The sequence below is a fragment of the Salvelinus sp. IW2-2015 genome, linkage group LG23, assembly GCF_002910315.2.
Source record: "Salvelinus sp. IW2-2015 linkage group LG23, ASM291031v2, whole genome shotgun sequence".
In the NCBI taxonomy this organism is placed as follows: Eukaryota; Metazoa; Chordata; class Actinopteri; order Salmoniformes; family Salmonidae; genus Salvelinus; species Salvelinus sp. IW2-2015.
The window spans coordinates 20,047,704-20,070,029 of NC_036863.1; the positions used below are offsets into that span (position 1 = coordinate 20,047,704).

Sequence of the window (22,326 nt, forward strand, 5' to 3'; positions counted from 1 at the left end):
GGTCTGTTGTCAAAATTTTTGCAGCGCTTCGCAGTGAAGGTAAGAAGCCTGCTAGCTTGCTAATGTCAACTTTATAAAGTTTAGGTAGCTAGATACATAGTTTGTGTTGATACACTGTGTAGCCACGTTGTCAAAGATAATGTCAACATTGCTGCTGACTTAGTTGACCAACTTGACCTCATTTGGCTATCAGATTTAGCTCGCATGCTAACTGATAAGCTAGCGACTAAAGCTACTAGTTAGCTAACGTTATTTGGCTGAGAGCGCTGACCTGCAAGTTACTCCTCAGGTCAGTCATCTTTCTATCTAGCTATATTTGGAATTTATTTGGGTTATTTTGATGTAGAAAGTATGACGAGAACAGGATAATGATCAAAGCATGATGATGGAAAACAGATTAGTAGCTAGCGCGTTAGCCCCTTGGTGTTTGAGTGCAACAAGTAGCTAACTTGTTGTTAGTTGACAGCTCTTTCAGGCTAGATGTCTATGCTTGCTAGCTGACTGGCCACAAATATGTCAACACTGGTTTACATGAACCAACTTGTTGATTTAGCTAGCGATTTAGCTTATTMGTTTTTCTCACCTCTATTTTGACTACCTACAACAATTGTCTTCAGCCATAGTTATCCAGACATAAATACTTTGATGTATGAACAAGAACTCAAATTCAATACCTAGTGGTGTTTAGTACCTAGCTACATAGTTCTCACATCTAATTGAAATTAATTGAGCTGCCTGCCATCTGCTTTGACTTTACATGCCCCTAGATTAAGTGATAGTTACAGCTAATCCACACTGCAGGAAAACCAACATACTCAAATTTGACTAATCCTGTTGCCTAATCAGCTAGCTAACTCCATCCAACAATAGTATTACAGTGGTAGTATAATCTTTTCAGAGATGTACTGTGATTTCAAAAGTTGTGACACATTTTTTACTTACCACAGCAGCGGTTCGTGCTACCATGGCCTCTTCGGGATTTCGGGGTGACGTTTCCCAGGTGCGTGGCGGCCGTGACCCCGTCTTCTCTGAGGCCATCAACCAGAAGATGCGTGTCCCAGACCGGCTGAGAGTGGGGCCAGGCATGGGACAGGGAGGGGAAGAAGCGAGGCAGGGGCGTGCTGAGCGTCCCGCTTCCTATAGCATGCACATCCCAGACAGGCTGTCTCTCACAGGTGGGTGCATGTCTGGTCTGTAGGTAGGCCTATTAATAAATACAAAACGGGAGGTATTTTATGTGTCTTAAGTTAGAAGTGGAGTTGGGATAGAATGGAGACAGGTCAGAAGAACAACTCCTTTAGCCACTTTACAATGCTGGATATAAAGCTCTTTAGATTTTATCAAGATTTGAGTCTGAGCAGTCATGGGATCTTTGTGTGAGTTCCTTTCATATCTGCGTTCTGATACCTCTGACTTACTAATAGATGCCCCGGATATGAGCCCCCGTCCACTGTTCACGTCATCCAAGCACAACTCAGCCCTCCCCCTGGGGCTTGCATGGGAGGCACAGCAGCAAGGTGCCTGGGACAGAGACCCCTACATGAGGGAACCAGTGCAGGTATGTGAGACTGCAGACTGGACTTTTTGTTTGGGAACAAGTTGTCTGACAATAATTGGATGAGTGTAGTGTGACTGATGCATGCAGTGTTAAGCCATTGCTCAGAGTATCATTCTTCAGAGCTGTTTAAATGATTCAATATGCAGACACCACCTGGGTTGAAACATTACCAGCCACTTCCATCTGGTCCTACCCTCACCATCTAACTCATGTTACTCTTTCTCTCTCCTATGACAGAGTCCCCTGCGGAGGTCCTACAGTGACCAGGCTTTTGGCAGGAGTGACCCTGACACCCCCACCTCCAAACAGGCACTGCACACCCCCACCTTGTAAGTACAAGACACATTGGATTAAACACTAATTAACTCTTTCTGGGAAGCCTGTGATTGTCACTATAACAATCCAGCTCTTTCCTTGGACCAGCGAGGGGGATTACATGTCCAACGCTTCCTGATAAGCGGAGAAAAAAAGCTCCCAAAACACATGGTGCCTAATGTTTTCAGAACACTTCACTTTAAAACACAACGTTTGTTGGTTTTTATCACCTTGTGTACGAAACAACTTGCCTGTATGTAAGCATAGTAGCATTATTTTTTACCCTTGTTCAGTCTTTCAGCACAACGCTTGCCTGCCCTTTCAAACCTGGAACCTTTCAGAAAGGCACAAAGGAAAAGTTGCATTGTCGGCTTGGGACACTCTAAATTCTATTAACTTTGCACTGCCTGAGGCCCATACTGCTATGTCCTCCTCCTTTTGAGTTGTGTTTCCAGCGGAGGGAGACAAACATTGGTTCCTCTCATCTCTCTCCTTATACAGTTGAAGTCGGAAGTTTACATACACTTAGGTTGGAGTCATTAAAACTCGTTCTTCAACCACTCCACACATTTCTTGTTAACAAACTATAGTTTTGGCAAGTGGCTTAGGACATCTACTTTGTGCATGACACAAGTCATTTTTCCAACAATTGTTTATAGATTATTTCACTTATAATTCACTGTATCACAATTCTAGTGGGTCAGAAGTTTACATGCACTAAGTTGACTGTGCCTTTAAACAGCTTGGAAAATTCCAGAAAATTGTCATGGATTTAGAAGCTTCTGATAGGCTAATTGACATCATTTGAGTCAATTGGAGGTGTAGCTGTGGATGTATTTCAAGGTCTACCTTCAAACTCAGTCCCTCTTTGCTTGACATCATAGGAAAATCAAAAGAAATCAGCCAAGACCTCAGAAGAAAAATTGTAGACCTCCACAAGTCTGGTTCATCCTTGGGAGCAATTTCCAAACGCCAGAAGGTACCACGTTCATCTGTACAAATAATACTACACAAGAATAAACACCATGGGACCACGCTGCGTCATACCGCTCAGGAAGGAGACGCGTTCTGTCTCCTAGAGATAACTATATCCACAGTAAAACGAGTCCTATATCGACATAASCTGAAAAGCTGCTCAGCAAGGAAGAAGCCACTGCTCCAAAACCGCTATAAAAAAGCCAGACTACGGTTTGCAACTGCACATGGGGACAAAGATTGTACTTTTTGGAGAAATGTCCTCTGGTCTGATGAAACAAAAATAGAGATGTTTGGCCATTTATTATGACCATCATTATGTTTAGAGGAAAAAGGGGGAGGCTTGGGGTGGCAGCATGTTGTGGGGGTGCTTTGCTGCAGGAGGGACTAGTGGACTTCAAAATATATGGCATCATGAGGAAGGACAATTATGTGGATATATTGAAGCAACATCTCAAGATATCAGTCAGGAAGTTAAAGCTTGGTCACAAATGGGTCTTCCAAATGGACAATGACCCCAAGCATACTTCCAAAGCTGTTGCAAAATGGCTTAAGGACAACAAAGTCAAGGTATTGGAGTGGCCATCACAAAGCCCTGACCTAAATCCCATAGAAAATTTGTGGGCAGAACTGAAAAAGTGTGTGTGAGCAAGGAGACCTACAARCCTGAATCAGTTACACCAGCTCTGTCAGGAACAATTGGCCAAAATTCGCCCAACTTATTGTGGGAAGCTTGTGGAAGGCTACCCAAAACATTTGAACCAGGTTAAACAATTTAAAAAGGCAATGCTACCAAATACTAATTGAGTGCATGTAAACTTCTGACCCACTGGGAATGTGATGAAAGAAATAAAAGCTGAAAGAAATCATCTCTACTGTTATTCTGACATTTTCACATTCTTAAAATAAAGTGGTGATCCTAACTGACCTAAGACAAGGAATTTCTTTWAAAAAACGGAGTATAAATGTATTTGGCTAAGGTGTATGTAAACTTCCGACTTCAACTGTATGTAGGTTATATTTGAGGCAGCGTGAAGCCAGGCAGACGGTCAGTCATGTGAGTCAATTGAAGTTATGTGGCGTATGTGGCCTTGTCACTATGCTTGGTAACAGTTGTGCCCCTCTTTGTCTAACCTCTGTCTTTTGTGGTGACCCTATCCACCCCCACCCCTCCCTCGTGGCTGTTATAGTCGTGGCGGTRCAGGATGCCCCCCTAAGCGCTCCGCTGCTGCTGCAAACCCCATGCCCCTGGGGCTCCCTGCCATCCCACCCAGCCACCTGTCCCCAACGACCATGCTACAGGCCGCCAAGGAACTGGGCCAGCAGGCCTCACAGCGCCTCCTGCAGACTGTCACACAGAAATACAGGTTAGGGGCTAGGGGCAACTCCTACCATCTCCGTCCTGAATAACCCCTGCCTACCCACTCCTACATCTTAACAAATGGCACCTAACCTCCTTCCATTCCTTCCTTGCTTTGGCTTGCATGTCTCTCCTTACACTACTAATTCAAATTTTCTTTGCAAGGCTTTTTCTTCAAGGTATGGATTATGTCTCAAAGCCTTTGCTTCGAGATAAGGATACATTATTTTCTTCATGATAACTTCCATTACTCACAACCTTTGTTGAATCATAGTGTTAATCAATTACTGACTAATCCTTTACCTTGATGAACTGTCCCGAAGCACCCTAAACTCTGCTTGTCACTTCTCCCTGCTTATCTCTTGCTTCGGGTAGTAGTTTCCAGTAGGCACAGATCTTGGATCAGCTCACCCTCCCATAATATTAACCTCAGCCTTTACAGACAACGGAAAACTGACCTTAGATCAGCATCCATGGGGCAACTTCATCCTACTACTGCTTTATGCTGGCTTTTGTTGTCTTCTGGTTGCTTTTTCCTCTTTCTGGATCCCTCCCTGTTGTTCCTCTGCCTTGTTTTGAAGGCCCCTTTGCAGACTGTGGTCTCTCCCTGGTTTAAAGGTTCAGTTATCCTGAACACCCGACGACTGCTGTGGTCGAGGCACCCCCTGTGTACGTTGAACCAGCCAGGAAAAGGTGATAAGTTCTGGCAAGCCATTTACTGTTATTGGGTGTGTACCGGGGTTAGAAGAAACCCTAATTTCAGAAGCCTAAAGTATTTAAGTGTGGTGTGTGCATGCGTCATTTACATGTATACCTGTGTGTGTGGTTGGCAGTGTCATGCAGGACTCCTGGATGAGCCCAGATGATGAGGGAAGTGCCGCAGCTGTGGAGTTCATCGTACTCAGGAGACAGGTAATCAGGCTAATTACCCCTTTACTGTTAGTGTTGCCGTACTCTTTGGTTCTGTCCATGCCGCCAGGTTGTGTAGCCAGTGTTTTACCAGTAGATGGAGCCAGAAGCCATATCTTCTATATTTTCTTCTGGCCATTGTCGAGGCACTAATATTGCTTGTGTTATGGATACTTGTATGTTGTATTTATGTAAGTTGTCTTTTCTCAAACAGGCTCAGAAATCGAGGCCATCTTTACACTACGCCAAATGCTGTGTAAAAATAATCGGTTACTTACAGTATAATGAGTAAGATGGCACCGACAGACATGGCAGCTCTGCTTCTAGCTCCTCAGCAACTTTGCAGTATTTTGTTTTTGTGTGTGTTATTTCTTACACTATTAGCCCAGAATGTTTTTTGTGTTATTACATACAGCCGGAAAGAACTCTTGGGTATCAGAGCGGCGGTAACTCGCCAGCATTACGATCAGGAATACGACTTTCCCGATTTGGATCCTTTGTTTGCACAAAGCAATTGAACTTATCCCAGTGGCTGCTCCAAGACGCTGCTGGCGGTGAAGAGGTAATCGGAGTAGACTTCTCGTACAACTCGGGAGGGGGGCACACCATCCACTGCTTCCGAGTATATTACTCGCTAATGTTCAGTCTCTGGACAATAAAGTAGACGAGCTCAGGGCGAGGATCTCCTTCCAGAGAGACATCAGGGACTGTGACATACTTTGTTTCACGGTATCATGGCTCTCTCCGGATATACTGTCTCCGTCCCTACAGCCAGCTAGGTTCTCGGTACACCGCGCAGACAGGAATAAAGAACTATCCGGGAAGATTGGCGGTGGTGTGTTTCATGATTAACCACTCATGGTGTGATTTGTGATAACGTACAGAAACTCAAGTCCTTTTGTTTACGAAACCTAGAATACCTCACAATCAAATGCTGACGGTATTACATCTCAAGAGAATTCTCTTCGGTTATAGTCACAGCTGTGTATATTCCCCCTCAAGCCGATACCACGACAGCCCTCAAGGAACTACACTGGACTTCATGCAAACTGGAAAGCACATATCCTGAGGCCGCATTTATTGTAGCTGGGGATTTTAACAAACCAAATGAGGAAAACGCTACCAAAGTTCAACCAATACATTGACTGCAGTACTTGTGCTGGGAAAACACTTGACCACTGCTATTCTCTCTTCCGGGATGCCTACAAGGCCCTCCCTTCGGCAAATCAGTTCACGACTCCATTTTGCTCCTCCCTTCCTATAGGCAGAAACTCAAACAGGAAGTACCTGTGCTAAGGACTATTCAACGCTGGTCTGACCAATCGGAATCCATGCTTCAAGATTGTTTTGATCACGCGGACTGGGATATGTTATGGGTAGCCTCGGATAATATCGTTGAGTTATACACGGACACGGTGACAGAGTTCATTAGGAAGTGTATAGGGGATGTTGTTCCCACTCTGACGACTAAAACCTACCCAAACTAGAAACCGTGGATAGATGGCAGATTTCGCACGAAGCTGAAAGCGCGAACCACCGCATTTAACCATGGCAAGGTGACTGGGAATATGGACGAATACAAACAGTGTAGTTATTCACTCGGTAAGGCAATCAAACAGGCAAAACATCAGTACAGAGACCAAGTGGAGTCGCAGTTCAACGGCTGACACGAGACGTATGTGGCAGGGTCTACAGACAATCACGGATTACAAAGGGAAAACCAGCCATGTCGCAGACACCGACGTCTTGCTCCCAGACAAGCTGAACACCTTCTTCGCCCGCTTTGAGGATAACACGGTGCCATCGACGCGGCCTGCTCCCAGGGACTGTGGGCTCTCATTCTCCTGGCCGACATGAGTAAGACATTAAGCCTGTTAACACTCGCAAGGCTGTGTGTTAACAGGCTCTCGCTCTCACCAGACGGCATCCCTAGCCGCGTTCTCAGAGCATGCGCAGGCCAGCTGGCTGGAGTGTTTAYGGACATATTCAATCTCTCCCTATCCCAGTCTGCTGTCCCCACTTGCTTCAAGATGTCCACCATTGTTCCTGTACCCAAGAAAGCAAAAGTAACTGAACTGACTATCACCCCATAGCACCCACTTCTGTCATCATGAAGTGCTTTGAGAGGCTAGTTAAGGATCATATGACCTCTACCTTACCTGACACCCTAGACCCACTTCAATTTGCTTACCGCCCCAATAGATCTACAGACGATGCAATCGCCATTGAACTGTACACTGCCTTATCCGACCTGGACAAGAGGAATACCTATGTAAGAATGCTGTTCATTGACTAGCTCAGCCTTCAACACTATAGTACCCTCCAAGCTTATCAAGCTCGGAGCCCTGGGTCTGAACCCTGCCCTGTGCAACTGAGACCTGGACTTCCTGAAGGTCTGCCCCCAGGTGGTGAAGGTAGGAAACAACATCTCCACTTCACTGATCCTCAACACATGGGCACCACAAGGGTGTGTACTCAGCCCCCTCCTATACCCCCTGTTCACCCATGACTGTGTGGCCACACACAATCCTCCAACTCGATCATCAAGTTTGCAGACAACACAACCATAGTTTGTCTGATTACCAACAATGACGAGACAGCCTACAGGGAGGAGATGAGGGCCCTGGCGGAGTGGTGCCAGGAAAATAACCTCTCCCTCAACGTCAACAAACGAAGGAGCTGATCATGGACTTCAGGATAAAGCAGAGGGAGCACGCCCCTATCCACATTGACGGTACCGCAGTGAAGGTGGAAAGCTTCAAGTTCCTCGGCGTACACATCACTGACAATCGAAATGGTCCACCCACACAGACAGTGTGGTGAAGAAGGCACAACAGCACCTCTTCAATCTCAGGAGGCTGAAAAAATGTGGCTTGGCCCCTAAGACCCTCACAAACTTTTACAGATGCATAATTGAGAGCATTCTGTCGGGCTGTATCACCGCCTGGTACGGCAACTGCACCAATCGCAATCTCAGGGCTCTCCAGAGGGTGGTGCGGTCTGCCCAGCGCATCACCTGGGGCACACTCCCTGCCTTCCAGGACACCTACTACACCCGATGTCACAGGAAGGCCAAAAAGATCATCAAGGACATCAACCACCCGATCCACAGCCTGTTCACCCCGCTATCATGAAGGCGAGGTCAGTACAGGGCATCAAAGCTGGGGCCGAGAGACAGAAGCTGTTTTTCAATCTCAAGGCCATCAGACTTTTAAATAGCCATCACTAGCCGGCTACCACCCGGTTACTCAACCCTGCACCTTAGAGGCTGCTGCCCTATATACATAGACATGGAATCACAGGTCACTGTAATAATGGAACACTTGTCACTTTAATAATGTTTACATAGTAATTTCATATGTGTATATACTGTATTCTATTCTACTGTATTTTAGTCAATGCCACTCCGACAATGCTCATCCTAATATTCATATATTTCTTAATTCCATTTTACTTTTAGATTTTTGTGTATTGTTGTGACTTGTTAGATATTATTTTATAAGAATCATTGACCTCATCCCGTCGGTTGAGGATGCCTGGTTGTTCTTTAAAAGTAATTTCCTCACCATCTTAAATAAGCATGCCCCTTTCAAAAAATGTAGAACTAAGAACAGATATAGCCCTTGGTTCACTCCAGACCTGACTGCCCTCAACCAGCACAAAAACATCTTGTGGCGGACTGCACTAGCATCGAGTAGTCCCCGCGATATGCAACTTTTCAGGGAAGTCAGGAACCAGTACRCGCAGTCAGTTAGGAAAGCAAAGGCTAGCTTTTCCAAACAGAAATTTGCATCCTGTAGCTCTAACTCCAAAAAGTTTTGGGACACAAAAGTCCATGGAGAATAAGAGCACCTCCTCCCAGCTGCCCACTGCACTGAGGCAAGGCAACACTGTCACCACCGATAAATCCACGATAATATAGAATTTCAGTAAGCATTTCTCTACGGCTGGCCATGCTTTCCTCCTGGCTACCCCAACCCCGGCCAACAGCTCCGCAACCCCCGCAGCTACTTGCCCAAGCCTCCCCAGCTTCTCCTTCACCCAAATCCAGATAGCAGATGTTCTGAAAGAGCTGCAAAACCTGGACCCATACAAATCAGCTGGGCTAATCTGGACCCTCTCTTTCTAAAATGATCTGCCACCATTATGAAAGATTGGAAAGCTGCCGCGGTCATCCCCCTCTTCAAAGGGGGTGACACTAGACCCAAACTGTTACAGACCTATATCCATCCTACCCTGCCTTTCTAAAGTCTTCGAAAGCCAAGTTAATAAACAGATCACTGACCATTTTGAATCCCACCATACCTTCTCTGCTGTGCAATCAGGTTTCCGAGCTGGTCACGGGTGCTCCTCAGCCATGCTCAAGGTCCTAAAAACGATATCATAACCTCCATCGATAAAAGACAGTACTGTGCAGCCGTCTTCATCGACCTGGCCAAGGCTTTCGACTCTGTCAATCACCGTATTCTTATCGGCAGACTCAACAGCCTTGGTTTCTCAAATTACTGCCTCACCTGGTTCAACAACTACTTCTCAGAAAGAGTTCAGTGTGTCAAATCGGAGGGCCTGTTTTCCGGACCTCTGGCAGTCTCTATGGGGGTACCACAGGGTTCAATTCTCGGGCCGACTCTTTTCTCTGTATATATCAATGATGTCGCTCTTGCTGCGGGTGATTTTCCTGATCCACCTCTACGCAGACGACACCATTCTGTATACATCTGGCCCTTCTTTGGACACTGTGTTAACAAAACTCCAAATGAGCTTCAATGCCATACAACACTCCTTCCGTGGCCTCCAACTGCTCTTAAACGCTAGTAAATGCATGCTCTTCAACCGTTCGCTGCCCGCACCCGCCCGCCCGACTAGCATCACTACTCGGACGGTTCTGACTTTGAGTATGTGGACAACTACAAATACCTAGGTGTCTGGCTTGACTGTAAACTCTCCTTCCAGACTCACATTAAGCATCTCCAATCCAAAATTACATCTAGAATCGGCTTCCTATTTCGCAATAAAGCCTCCTTCACTCACGCCACCAAACATACCCTCGTAAAACTGACCATCCTACTAATCCTCGACTTCGGCGATGTCATTTACAATATAGCCTCCAACACTACTCAGAAAGACTGCATCCAGTTATCACAGTGCCATCAGTTTTGTCACCAAAGCCCCATATACCACCCACCACTGCGACCTGTACCCTGTACGCTCTCGTCGGCTGGCCCTTGCTACATATTCGTCGCCAGACCCACTGGCTCCAAGTCAACTATAAGTCTTTGCTAGTTAAAGCTCCGCCTTATCTCAGCTCACTGGTCACGATAACAACACCCACCCGTAGCACGCGCTCCAGCAGGTATATCTCACTGGTCATCCCCAAAGCCAACACCTCGTTTGGCCGCTTTTCTTTCCAGTTCTCTGCTGCCAATGACTGGAACGAATTGCAAAAATCTCTGAAGTTGGACACTTATATTTCCCTCACTCAACTTTAAACATCAGCTAACCGATCGCTGCATCTGTACACAGCCCATCTGTAAATAGTCCATCCAATCTACCTACCTCATCCCCATATTGTTTTTATTTACTTTTTTGCTGTTATGTATACCAGTATTTCTAYTTACACATCTATCATTCCAGTGTTCATTTGCTAAATTGTAATTACTTCGCTACTATGGCCTATTTATTGCGTTCCCTCACGTCATTTGCACACACTGTATATACTTTTTCCCCCTATTGTGTTATTGACTGTACGTTTGTTTATTCCATGTGTAACTCTGTGTTGTTTGTGTCGCACTGCTTTGCTTTATCTTGGCCAGGTCGCAGTTGTAAATGAGAACTTGCCTACCTGGTTAAATAAAGGTGATTTTTATTTTATGGAACTTCCATCTCATATTGCTCAAATTAACAGCAAACCTGGTTTCCAAAAACACCTTGTGGCACAACGCCTCTCCCCTATTTGACCTATATAGTTTGTGTGTATGCATTGATATGTAGGCTATGTGTGCCTTTTAAAAAATCTGTAGTTCTGTCTTTGAGCTGTTATTGTCTAATGATGTTCTGTATTATGTTTCGTGTGGACTCCAGGAAGAGTAGCTGCTGCTTTTGCAACAGCTCATGGGGATCCTAATAAAATACCAAATATTACTGCACTATTGGGACTAGGAACACAAGCATTTCGCTACACCCGCAATACAATCTGTAAATATGTGTATGTGACCAATAAGATTTGATTATAACAGATCAGCACCGTTCTCTCGTGTCCAGGTGGTAAAGATGAGTCGTCGTCTGGCGGGTCTGGAAAGGCAGAATGCTGAATGCAGACAGACGGAGCTGGTGCTCTTCTCCCTGCTCATTTCTGCCTGCCTGCTCAACGGATGGCTCTGGATACGCAGATAACAGACACACACGTCATTCAAACAGCCCACTCATCTCTACTACAACCCTAGGTCCACTCCAACCAGCTACTTTGCTCAACTCCGCATTATACATCCACTCAGCTGGGTATTCCAGTGCACTTATTTACACACACATGTTGGTGTTAGATGCTGAGCACCTATTGTTTAAAATGGCATCTCATCTCCTTTATTTCAAGGCCAGGGGAGGAAAGGAAACTGTTTGGACCACTTAAGTAGGGAAAGTTCATCCATTTTTACATGTGGCCTTATTTTCACTCTTTCTGTTCTTGTAGTTGATTCCCAAACTTTGAAATGTTTTATTTGTTTCCTTACAGAGAAAATTGGTTGTCATCACTTGCCATTGACTATAATGCAATATCCAAATATGTCTAAAGCATATTGGAAAACACTCCACATTACATAAGAATCCCATTCTGAATGTCTCTTTACTCAGTTTWAAAAAAAAGTCCACTGTGCCATAAATCCATGTTTGAATGGTTCTGTTTACAACAAAAATATGGATTTATTGGGACAGTGAAATAAAKAAATATTGAGAGCAGAAACATAATTTGGAATGGGATATGAAATGTCAATTTTCCCTTAACGAAAAGTATATAATAAACAAACTGGGTATCAACTACAAACACAGAAAGTGAAAATAAGTAATTTAAATGTAAAAATCGGTGAACTTCCCCTTTAAGTAGGGAGTGAGGGTGTTGAGAGTTAGTGTGCAAAGGTAAAAAAAAGAAGAAAAAAAAAGACAATGTATTGTCAAGGTGGATGCTGGCCAATTTCAACATAATCAGGGATTGATTCATGCTTAAAGGATTGGCTGTCTGTGACCTGGACAGCTAGTGTTTACCACGGCTGGAGGAGGTGATGGTGTTACTGCAGAAGCGCTGCTACATTCTGGTGGCTAGGTTGGATAATCAGATTCACGTCATAGGTCTGTCAAAACACAACTTGTGTATACTTTTAACATTTGAATGTAGTTGGTAGTCTCTTCCCATAGCCACTGTATCTGGGGGTGGATTGCCACAAGTCAGTTGGTAACAGGTCTGAAGTATCTAGTAAACTATTATGGCATGATTTACTTGGAACTCTTCAGACCTAAAGAAGCCTAAATTGTAATCAGTTGCAGACAGTACATAGGTAATAAGGTTCTTCTGTAAGACCTACACTATATATACAAAAGTATGTGGACACCCCTTCAAACTATTTCAGCCACACCCGTTGCTGACAGGTGTATAGACGGACAGACGTAAAAATCGTCAGTCCTCGGTTGCAACACTCACTACTGAGTTAAAAACTGCCTCTGGAAGCAACATCAACACAATTAAATGGGTTTCCATGGCCAAGCAGCCACACAAGCCTAAGATCACCATGCGCAATGCCAAGCGTCAGCTGGAGTGGTGTAAAGCTCGCCGCCATTGGACTCTGGAGCAGTGGAAACGCGTTCTATGGAGTGATGAATCACATTTAACCATCTGGCAGACCGACAGACTAATCTGGGTCTGGCGGATGCCAGGAGAACGCTACCTGCCCGACTGCATAGTGCCAACTGTAAAGTTTGGAGTAATAGTCTGGGGCTGTTTTTCATGGTTCGGGCTAGGCCCCTTAGTTCCAGTGAAGGGAAATCTTAACGCTAAAACATACAATGACATTCTAGACAATTCTATGCTTCCAACTTTGTGGCAACAGTTTGGGGAAGGCCCTTTCCTGTTTCAGCATGACAATGCCCGCGTGCACAAAGCGAGGTCCATACAGAAATGGTTTGTGGAAGAACTTGACTGGCCTGCATTGAGCCCTGACCAACCACATCGAACACCTTTGGAATTAATTGGAACGCCGACTGCGAGCCAGGCCTAATCGCCCAACATCAGTGCCTGACCTCTCTAATGSCTGAATGGAAGAACGTCCCTGCAGCAATGTTCCAACATCTAGTGGAAAGCTCTCCCAGAAGAACGGAGGCTGTTATTGCAGCAAAGGGGGACCAACTCCATATTAATGCCCATGATTTTGAAATGAAATGTTTGACGAGCAGGTGCACACATACTTTTAGTCATGTAGTGTATATTTAATCAAGACTTCAATGGCTTGGAACTTAAGTTTATCCAATGAAATTATATATGCAGTCATGTTTTTCACAGAAGTCAAATTATGTTAATCACAATGAATGTACATGTTGCACTAATTTATTGCATGGGCTTTATTTTTCAATTTTTGAAGTTGCACAGGCTTTTCTTGTACATGTATTTAATAAATTAGATTTGATATAATGTTGAGTGAGGTTTGTGTTGTCTGTTGGGTCTTTCAACTGCTTGAACCTTAGTCTAGACCACCCAATTTAAATCAATGTGTAGTATACATTCCAATAGAGCATAATGCACAGAACGAACATGAGTCGCATTGTATATTTATTTATTTAAAAAATTAAATTAATTCTAAACCAAGAGAACTCACTTTCTGAAACATTTGGAAAGTCATTATTTGGAACATTGTCAAGAGAACATCATAGTGAAACCACACAGAAACGGCATGAGATGATTTTTGTAAAAAAACAACAATCTTGATTAGAATTAATTTAATTCAACATGAATGGCGATTGTACAGCAGCGTCTATTGTATGGACTTTGTGAAAATGCACCAAAATACTAGAAGACCTTGCATCTTTAAAGATAGTTGRTGAGTTTACCAGTACCATCTGCAACTTGATTGATCACAAACATTAATACAAAGTTGGATGAGAATCATTCCCATCACCACACTGATAAGGCAGGTCTGCAGGCACTTATTGCTCACTTTGTGACTTAAACATGTAAATGTTAAACACTTGTAATATGAGAACTTGTGAAATTGTCTGTTGTTTAACAGTAATGGATACAGCACATMTTTTTTGGCTCCTGGCTCAGAACACAGAGGGCCTTATGATTTAGGGTTGAAATTTGAAGCAAGACTCAAGGACTGGCCTGAACAGATTAAGTGGAATACCTTTGCTTTAAGAGTTGAATTAATTTAAGTATAAATAACATATTCTGAAGCTTCAGGTACAGGCTGGTACAGTCCCTGATAATGGGGACTTTGAAATGTCCATATGACTGTCAGTCATACCACGAGAGAACATTTAATGCTCTCCCAGTAAGTTGAATATTAAAATCTATTGGCCTTTTGAAAATGTAACCATTGAACATTTTCGATTTACATACGGTAAAACAGCAAGTGCAACTGATAGCCATCCAAATGAGCCTAGGCAGGGATGGATTACCGAACGGGCACGCAGGGCATGTGTCCCCCACTTCCCCAAAAAACTAAAAATACATTTGGGGGGTTGGGGCCCCATGAGGTCAGGTGGCCCCCAAATAGTATATGGTAGCAAAATGTGTAGAATAGCAGGAAATTTGCTTTAAAACGGCAAAATCTTCCCAGCCTCATGGCAAAATGTGAACAAAAGCATGAGATAAGCTATAAAACAGCAAAAAAAAATCTCTGCCCCATGGCAAAAAGTGTAGAATTGCAGGAAATTAGCTTTAAAACTGCAACATTTTTTATTAGCCTCATGACAAATGTGTAGAATAGCATTATAAATGCCCGGAGGTCGGTGCCCCAAATGCGGTAGTCTGGCCTGAGCCTCAGCTGAAGTGTAACAGCGAATTTTTATTTATTTTTAGCATTCAACCTCAGTCCCCACTCCCAGGGTCCATTGTCTATCCTGGACAGCCAACTTGACACTAGACAGGGAGAAAATGCCCCCTGTGCTGCAAATGTTACATTTTCAAAAACTGGAAATGTGCTTTTCATTCAGTTACAACACTGACATAGTTCTCTTAAACACTGGCCTACTAGCATCAGCCAGGTTGAAGATATGTAGATATGAGGGGACAGTTTGTTTGAGCAGGGGAAGTTCAAGTTCAACTTTTTTCTTTCTTTTTTTCTTTTTTTAATGCCCCCCTTGTAAACTTTTGAAACTACAGACAATAGTGGGTTCAAGCCAGGTGACCAGCTGGTGGAATGTTTATTTGGTCCCATATTTTTGGCTTTGGATTGGAAATGTTCACAACTGCTACCTAGATTGTGATGTGGGTGAATATTTCAAAGTCACTGTTAAAAAGTTGCTGACGTGATATATTATATGATCGTTGTCTGTAAAACGAGTTATAGATAAACTCATTCTGTTACCTTTGGTCAAAAGCAAGGGACGTGCAGTTATGAAACTGCAGTTATGAAACTGTCTTGGATTTCAACTGCTAACACTATTTTATCACCACATAGGCTGCACACAGCCAGACCAATTCTGTCAAAAGACCAATTAATGGAAAAAGATCAGAATTGGTCTGCTTTTAAACACAGCCATATAGTGTCATATACAGTGCATTCGGAAAGTAGTCAGATCCCTTCCCCTTTTCAAAATGTTGTTACGTTACAGCCTTATTCTAAAATTGATTAAATAAAACGTTTTCCTCATCAAGACACATACATTATAATGACAAAGCAAAAACAGGTTTTTATCAATTTTTGCAAATCTAATAAACCTAAAAAACAAATACCTTATTTACATAAGTATTCAGACCCTTTGCTGAAACTCTAAATTGAGCTCAGGTGCATCCTGTTTCCATTGATCATCCTTCAGATGTTTCTACAACTTGATTGGAGTCCACCTGTGATAAATTCGATTGATTGGACATGATTTGGAAAGGCACACACATGTCTATATAAGGTCCCACAGTTGACAGTGCATGTCTGAGCAAAAACCAAGCCATGAGGTCAAAGGAATTGTYSKTAGAGCGCCGAGACAGGATTGTGTCGAGACACAGATCTGGGGAAGGGTACCAAAACATTTCTGCAGCATTGAAGGTCCCCAAGAACACAGTGGCCTCCATCATTCTGATATGGAAGAAGTTTGGAACCACCAAGACTCTTCCTAGAGCTGGCCGCCTGGCAAAACTGAGCAATCGAGGGAGAAGGGCCTTGGCCAGGGAGGTGATCAAGAAYGCGATGGTCACTCTGACAGAGATCCAGAGTTCCTCTGTGGAGATGGGAGAACCTTCCAAAAGGACAACCATCTCAGCAGCACTACCATTCAGGCCTTTATGGGAGAGTGGCCAGACGGAAGCCAYTCTTCAGTAAAAGGCACATGACAGCCTGCTTGGAGTTTGCCAAAAGGCACCTAAAGGACTCTCARACCATGAGAAACAAGATTCTCTAGTCTGATGAAACCAAGATTGAACTATTTGGCTGAATGCCAAGTGTCACGTCTGGAGGAAACCTGGCACCATCCCTACGGTGAAGCATGGTGGTGGCAGCATCATACTGTGGGGAAGTTTTTCAGCGGCAGGGACTGGGAGACTAGTCAGGATCGAGGGAAAGATGTTCCAGAGCTCTCAGGACCTCAGACTGGGGGGAAGGTTTACCTTTCAACAGAACAACGACCCTAAGCACACAGCCAAGACAATGCAGGTGTGGCTTCGGGACAAGTCTCTGAATGTCCTTGAGTGGCCCAGCCAGAGCCCGGACTTGAACCCGATCAGAGGGACCTGAAAATAGCTGTGCAGCGACGCTCCCCATCCAACCTGACAGAGCTTGAGAGGATCTGCAGAGAAGAATGGGAGAAACTCCTCAAATATAGGTGTGCGAAGCTTGTAGCATCATACCCAAGACAACTCGAGACTGTAATCGCTGCCGAAGGTGCTTCAACAAAGTACTGAGTAAAGGGTCTGAATACTTATGTAAATGTAATATTTTAAAAAAATATCCCGAAAATCTCTAAAAACCTGTTTTTACTTTGTCATTATGCAGTATTGTGTGCAAATTGATGAGGGRAAAAAACAATTTAATCCATTTTAGAATAAGGCTGTAATGTAATTTTTTGGTGAAAAAGTCAAGGGGTCTGAATACTTTCAAATGCTCTGTATATACACAATGCCAATCAAGCTTGTAAATTAGAAGGACAGGTAATTACCAGAATGTCTGATCGTTGCATAAACTAGAAGTTAAAATCCCAACTGACTATTTTAGGCCTAAAATAATTTGAAGCAAGTCTGGGCGGAAGACCCTAACCAAACCCAGCTAGACTGGAATGAATTACACTTAACAGGTATGGTGGAGAACCTTATAACTGAAGCATAGGCACATTGGTTAACACCAAACCTCTTCTACTGTACTTCAAAGAGACTGACCCCATCCAGTGGGGTCACACATGCAGCACATTGGACCACAGTAGAAAGGTGTGATTCTCACTCCCCTATGTTCTCCACTGTGACATGTGAGGCTGGGCCCCCAATACTTTAAAGAGTGCATTGTGGTCCTTGGCTGGCAGTGCCATGTAACTGAATGGCTTCTAAAAACCTATTCCATTCGGTTCAGTTAAATGATACACATGCCATACACACAGTATCTAAAATCAGTATTTACAGGTTAAAATAATGTTTTGTAGTTTACAATATATCTTTGATTACCCAAGTGCCACATCTAACATTGGTAAATAATGTACTACCACACATAAATAAGAATACCTAAGTCAGACTAAATGTTAAAAAAGAACGTTTTGACACACTCAGAAAAATAAGTAGTGCAATAAATGCAATGAATGGTAGTCAATAAATTTGGTCCAAGGGGGCTAGTTAACCAATAGCCTCCAGCAACACTGTACAAGAGAGTTAACTGATCATTCTGATGACACTAAAACCTCCCGACTCAAACTGTACGTGGTATTAATTAAAACACGGTATTGTTCATTAAAAACACATCTAGAAAAATAGTGCATTTTAACACACCCTAGTTAAACACCAAACATATWTTTTTTTTAAATGAAAAGAAGTAATCCTTCACCTATTTTGAAAGTGTGTGTATGAAGGTGTTTAGTGTGTGAGTGTGTTGATAGAGCACAAACACACATTGTCCTCCCGTCCTGTCCTGTGACCTATAGAGGCCAYGGTTCAGAGGTCAGGGGTTGAGGTTCAGATGAGGACCTCCACCATGTCGTTGTCCAACTCCTGTTGGGAGGCTGATGGGGGCTGGGGGTGGGACTGCACAGGGGCGCGCCTCTCCAGGGTACTGCTATGGAACACAGGCACATCTACAGACAAACAGGGAGAAGGTCAGTCAACTGATCAAAGGGAATGTATACCCCCAAAACAAAGACTCATCATAGTCCCCAATCCCCATATAGATCACTACTCTTGACCAGAGCCACATATAGTGCCCTCAGAAAGTATTCATACCCCTTGACTTATTCAACATTTTGTTGTGTTACAGCCTGAATTCAAAATGGATTAAATAKATTTTTTYCCCCTCACCCATCCCCTACACACAATACCCCATAATGACAAATTAAAAACATGTTTTTAGAAATTGTAGCAAATTTATTGAAAATGAAATACAGAAATATATAATTTACATAAATKTAATACTTTGTAGAAGCACCTCGGGCAGCAATTACAGCTGTGAGTCTTTCTAGGTAAGTCTCTAAGAGCTTTCCACACCTGGGTTTTGCAACATTTGGCCATTCCTCTTTTCAAAATTCTTCAAGCTCTGTCAAATTGGTTGTTGATCATTGCTAGACAACCATTTTCAGGTCTTGCCATAGATTTTCAAGCAGATTTAAGTCAAAACTGTAACTCGGCCATTCAGGAACATTCACTGGCTTCTTGTAAGCAACTCCGTTGTGTAGATTTGGCCTTGTGTTTTAGGTTATTGTYCTGCTGAAAGGTGAATTCATCTCCCAGTTCTTTGGTGGAAAGCAGACAAACAGGTTTTCCTTGAGGATTTTGCCTGTGTGTCACGCCCTGACCTTAAAAATGCTCTCTATGTCTCTATTTGGTTTGGTCAGGGTGTGATTTGGGGTGGGCATTCAATGTTTTTGTTTTCTATGATTTTGTATTTCTATGTTTTGGCCGGGTATGGTTGTCAATCAGGGACAGCTGTCTATCGTTGTCTCTGATTGGGAACCATACTTAGGTAGCCCTTTTTCCTCCTTTCTTGTTGGGAAGTTAACTTTATTTGTGGCACTATAGCCTTAAGCTTCACGGTCGTTTTTTGTATTGTTTATTGTTTTTGTCGGCGTCATCCTAAATAAAAGGAAWATGTAGGCTCACGACGCTGCGGTTTGGTCCAGTTCTTTTGACGACCGTGACAGAACTTCCCACCACCAATGGACCAAGCAGCGTGGCCAGGAGTATGAGACAACCTGGGAGGAGGTAGAGAGGTGGTCGGTCGACCCAGGGAGCGTGCCAGAGCCCGCCTGGGATTCAATTGAGCAGTGCGAAGAAGGATACCGGAGAATGGAGTCGGCGAGACGTACACGGTTAGCGAGGAAGCACGAGAGGCAGCCCGAAAATATTTTTTGGGGGGGGACACACGAGGAGATTGGCTGAGTCAGGTTGGAGACCTGAGCCAACTCCTCGTGCTTACCGTAGCGAGCGTCGTACTGGTCAGGCACCGTGTTATGCGGTGGAGCGCACGGTGTCTCCAGTGCGCGTTCACAGCCCGGTGCACTACATCCCAGCTCCCCGCATCTGCCGGGCTAGGGTGAGCATCCAGCCAGGACGGATGGTGCCGGCTCAGCGCGCCTGGTCTCCAGTGCGTCTCTTCGGCCCAGGATATCCTGCGCCGGCTCTGCGCACCCTGTCTCCGGTACGTCTGCACAGCCCAGTGCGTCCTGTGCCAGCGCCCCGCATTTGCAGGGCGAAGATAACCACCCAGCCAGGACGGGTTGTGCAGGCTCTAAGCTCGAGACCTCCAGTGCGCCTCTACGGCCCAGTGTATCCGGTGCCTCTGCCAAGGACAAAGCCTCCTGTATGTCTCTCCAGCCTGGTGAGTCCTGTGCCTGCGCCCAGAACTAAACCTCCAGTGATGATCCATGGTAAGAAGCCTCCAGTGATGATCCATGGCAAGAAGCCTCCAGTGATGATCCATGGCAAGAAGCCTCCAGTGATGATCCATTGCAAGAAGCATCCAGTGATGATCCATGGCAAGAAGCCTCCAGTGATGATCCATGGCACGAAGCCTCCAGTGATGATCCATGGCAGAAGCCTCCAGTGATGATCCATGGCAAGAGAGCCCTCCAGTGATGATCCATGGCCCGAAGCCTCCAGTGATGATCCATGGAAGAAGCCTCCAGTGATGATCCATGGCACGAAGCCTCCAGTGAGGAGTCATGGCACGAAGCCTCCAGCGACGGTCTCCAGTCCGGGTAACGCAACGAGGGTGCCCAGTCCGGGCCCGCACGAGGGTGCCCAGTCCGGGGCCCGCAACGAGGGTGCCCAGTCCGGGGCCGCAACGAGGGTGCCCAGTCCGGGGCCCGCAACGAGGGTGCCCAGTCCGGGGCCCGCAACGAGGGTGCCCAGTCCGGGGCCCGCAACGAGGGTGCCCAGTCCGGGGCCCGCAGCGAGGGTGCCCAGTCCGGGGCCGCAGCGAGGGTGCCCAGTCCGGGGACCGCAGCGAGGGTGCCAGTCGGGACCGCAGCGAGGGTGCCCAGTCCGGGGACCGCAGCGAGGGTGCCCAGTCCGGGGCCCGCAGCGAGGGTGCCCAGTCCGGGGCCGCAGCGAGGGTGCCCAGTCCGGGGCCCGCAACGATGGTGCCCAGTCCGGGGCCCGCAGCGAGGGTGCCCAGTCCGGGGCCCGCAGCGAGGGTGCCCAGTCCGGGGCCCGCAACGAGGGTACCCAGTCCGGGGTCGGCAATGAGGGTCTCCGCACTCGAAGGTGCCACCAAAGTGGGGTGAGCCAGTGGTGGAGCGGGGCTGCGTCCCGCACCTGAGCCGCCGCCGCGGATAGATGCCCACCCAGACCCCCCCTATAGGTTCAGGTTTTGCGGCCGGAGTCCGCACCTTTGGGGGGGGGGGGGGGGTACTGTCACGCCTTGACCTTAGAGAGCCTTTTTATGTCTCTATTTGGTTTGGTCAGGGTGTGATTTGGGGGTGGCATTCTATGTTTTTGTTTTCTATGATTTTGTATTTCTATGTTTTGGCCGGGTATGGTTCTCAATCAGGGACAGCTGTCTATCGTTGTCTCTGATTGGGAACCATACTTAGGTAGCCCTTTTCCCTCCTTTCTTGTTGGGAAGTTAACTTTATTTGTGGCACTATAGCCTAAGCTTCACGGTCGTTTTTTGTATTGTTTATTGTTTTTGTCGGCGTCATCCTAAAATAAAAGGAATATGTATGCACACCACGCTGCGCTTTGGTCTACTTCTTACGACGGCCGTGACATTGTGCTTAGCTCCCGTCGGTTCATTTTTTCCCCTGAAAAGTGTCCCAGTCCTTATCGATTACAAGCATACCCATAACATGATGCAGCCACCATTATGCTTGAAAATATGGAGAGTTGTACTCGGCATTGTGTTGTATTGGATTAGCCCCAAACATAACACTTTGGATTCAGAACAAAAATTTAATTGTTTTGCCACATTGTTGGAGTATTACTTTAGTGCCTTGTAGCAAACAGGATGCACATTTGGAATATTTGTATTCTGTATAGGCTTCCTTCTTTTCACTCTGTCATTTAGGTTAGTCKTGTGGAGTAACTACAATGTTGTTGATCCATCCTAAGTTTTCTCCTATCATGGCCATTAACTTCTTTGGGATWGGGGCGCTATTTTCACTTTGGGAAAAAATCTTGCCCAATTTAAAACGGCCTCGTACTCAATTCTTGCTCGTACAATATGCATATTATTATTACTATTGGATAGAAAACACTCTCTAGTTTCTAAAACCGTTTGAATTATATCTGTGAGTAAAACAGAACTCATTTTGCAGCAAACTTCCTATCAGGAAGTGAAAAATCTGAAATCGAGGCTCTGTTCCAGGGCCTTCCTATTAATTTGCC

At 45.0% G+C, this 22,326-nt stretch overlaps 2 protein-coding genes across 7 annotated transcripts in view; one reads left to right on the top strand and one right to left on the bottom strand.

Moving 5' to 3' along the window:
• LOC111950935 (transmembrane gamma-carboxyglutamic acid protein 3) lies at positions 1–13,794 on the top strand. 3 transcript variants are annotated; one of them, XM_070434424.1, is made up of 8 exons: positions 1–289; positions 948–1,175; positions 1,425–1,558; positions 1,796–1,887; positions 4,039–4,215; positions 4,827–4,901; positions 5,042–5,120; positions 11,379–13,794. In XM_070434424.1, the coding sequence occupies exons 2-8, from the start codon at positions 965–967 to the stop codon at positions 11,508–11,510; spliced, it is 900 nt and encodes a 299-aa protein (XP_070290525.1). In that variant the 5' UTR covers positions 1–289; positions 948–964; the 3' UTR covers positions 11,511–13,794. The 3 variants fall into 3 exon arrangements, with proteins under 3 accessions (XP_070290525.1, XP_070290526.1, XP_023824660.1); XM_070434425.1 differs by having other exon boundaries at positions 951–1,175; XM_023968892.2 differs by having other exon boundaries at positions 2–39.
• A 119-nt stretch (positions 13,795–13,913) lies between these two features.
• LOC111950559 (angiomotin) overlaps positions 13,914–22,326 on the bottom strand; it is a 61,044-nt gene continuing 52,631 nt past the window's right edge. For all 4 annotated transcript variants that reach the window (XM_070434423.1, XM_070434421.1, XM_070434420.1 and 1 more), the window contains one exon: positions 13,914–18,581. In XM_070434423.1, coding sequence (XP_070290524.1) covers positions 18,463–18,581 — 119 coding nt within the window. In that variant the 3' untranslated portion in view covers positions 13,914–18,462. The remainder of the gene's footprint in view (positions 18,582–22,326) is intronic.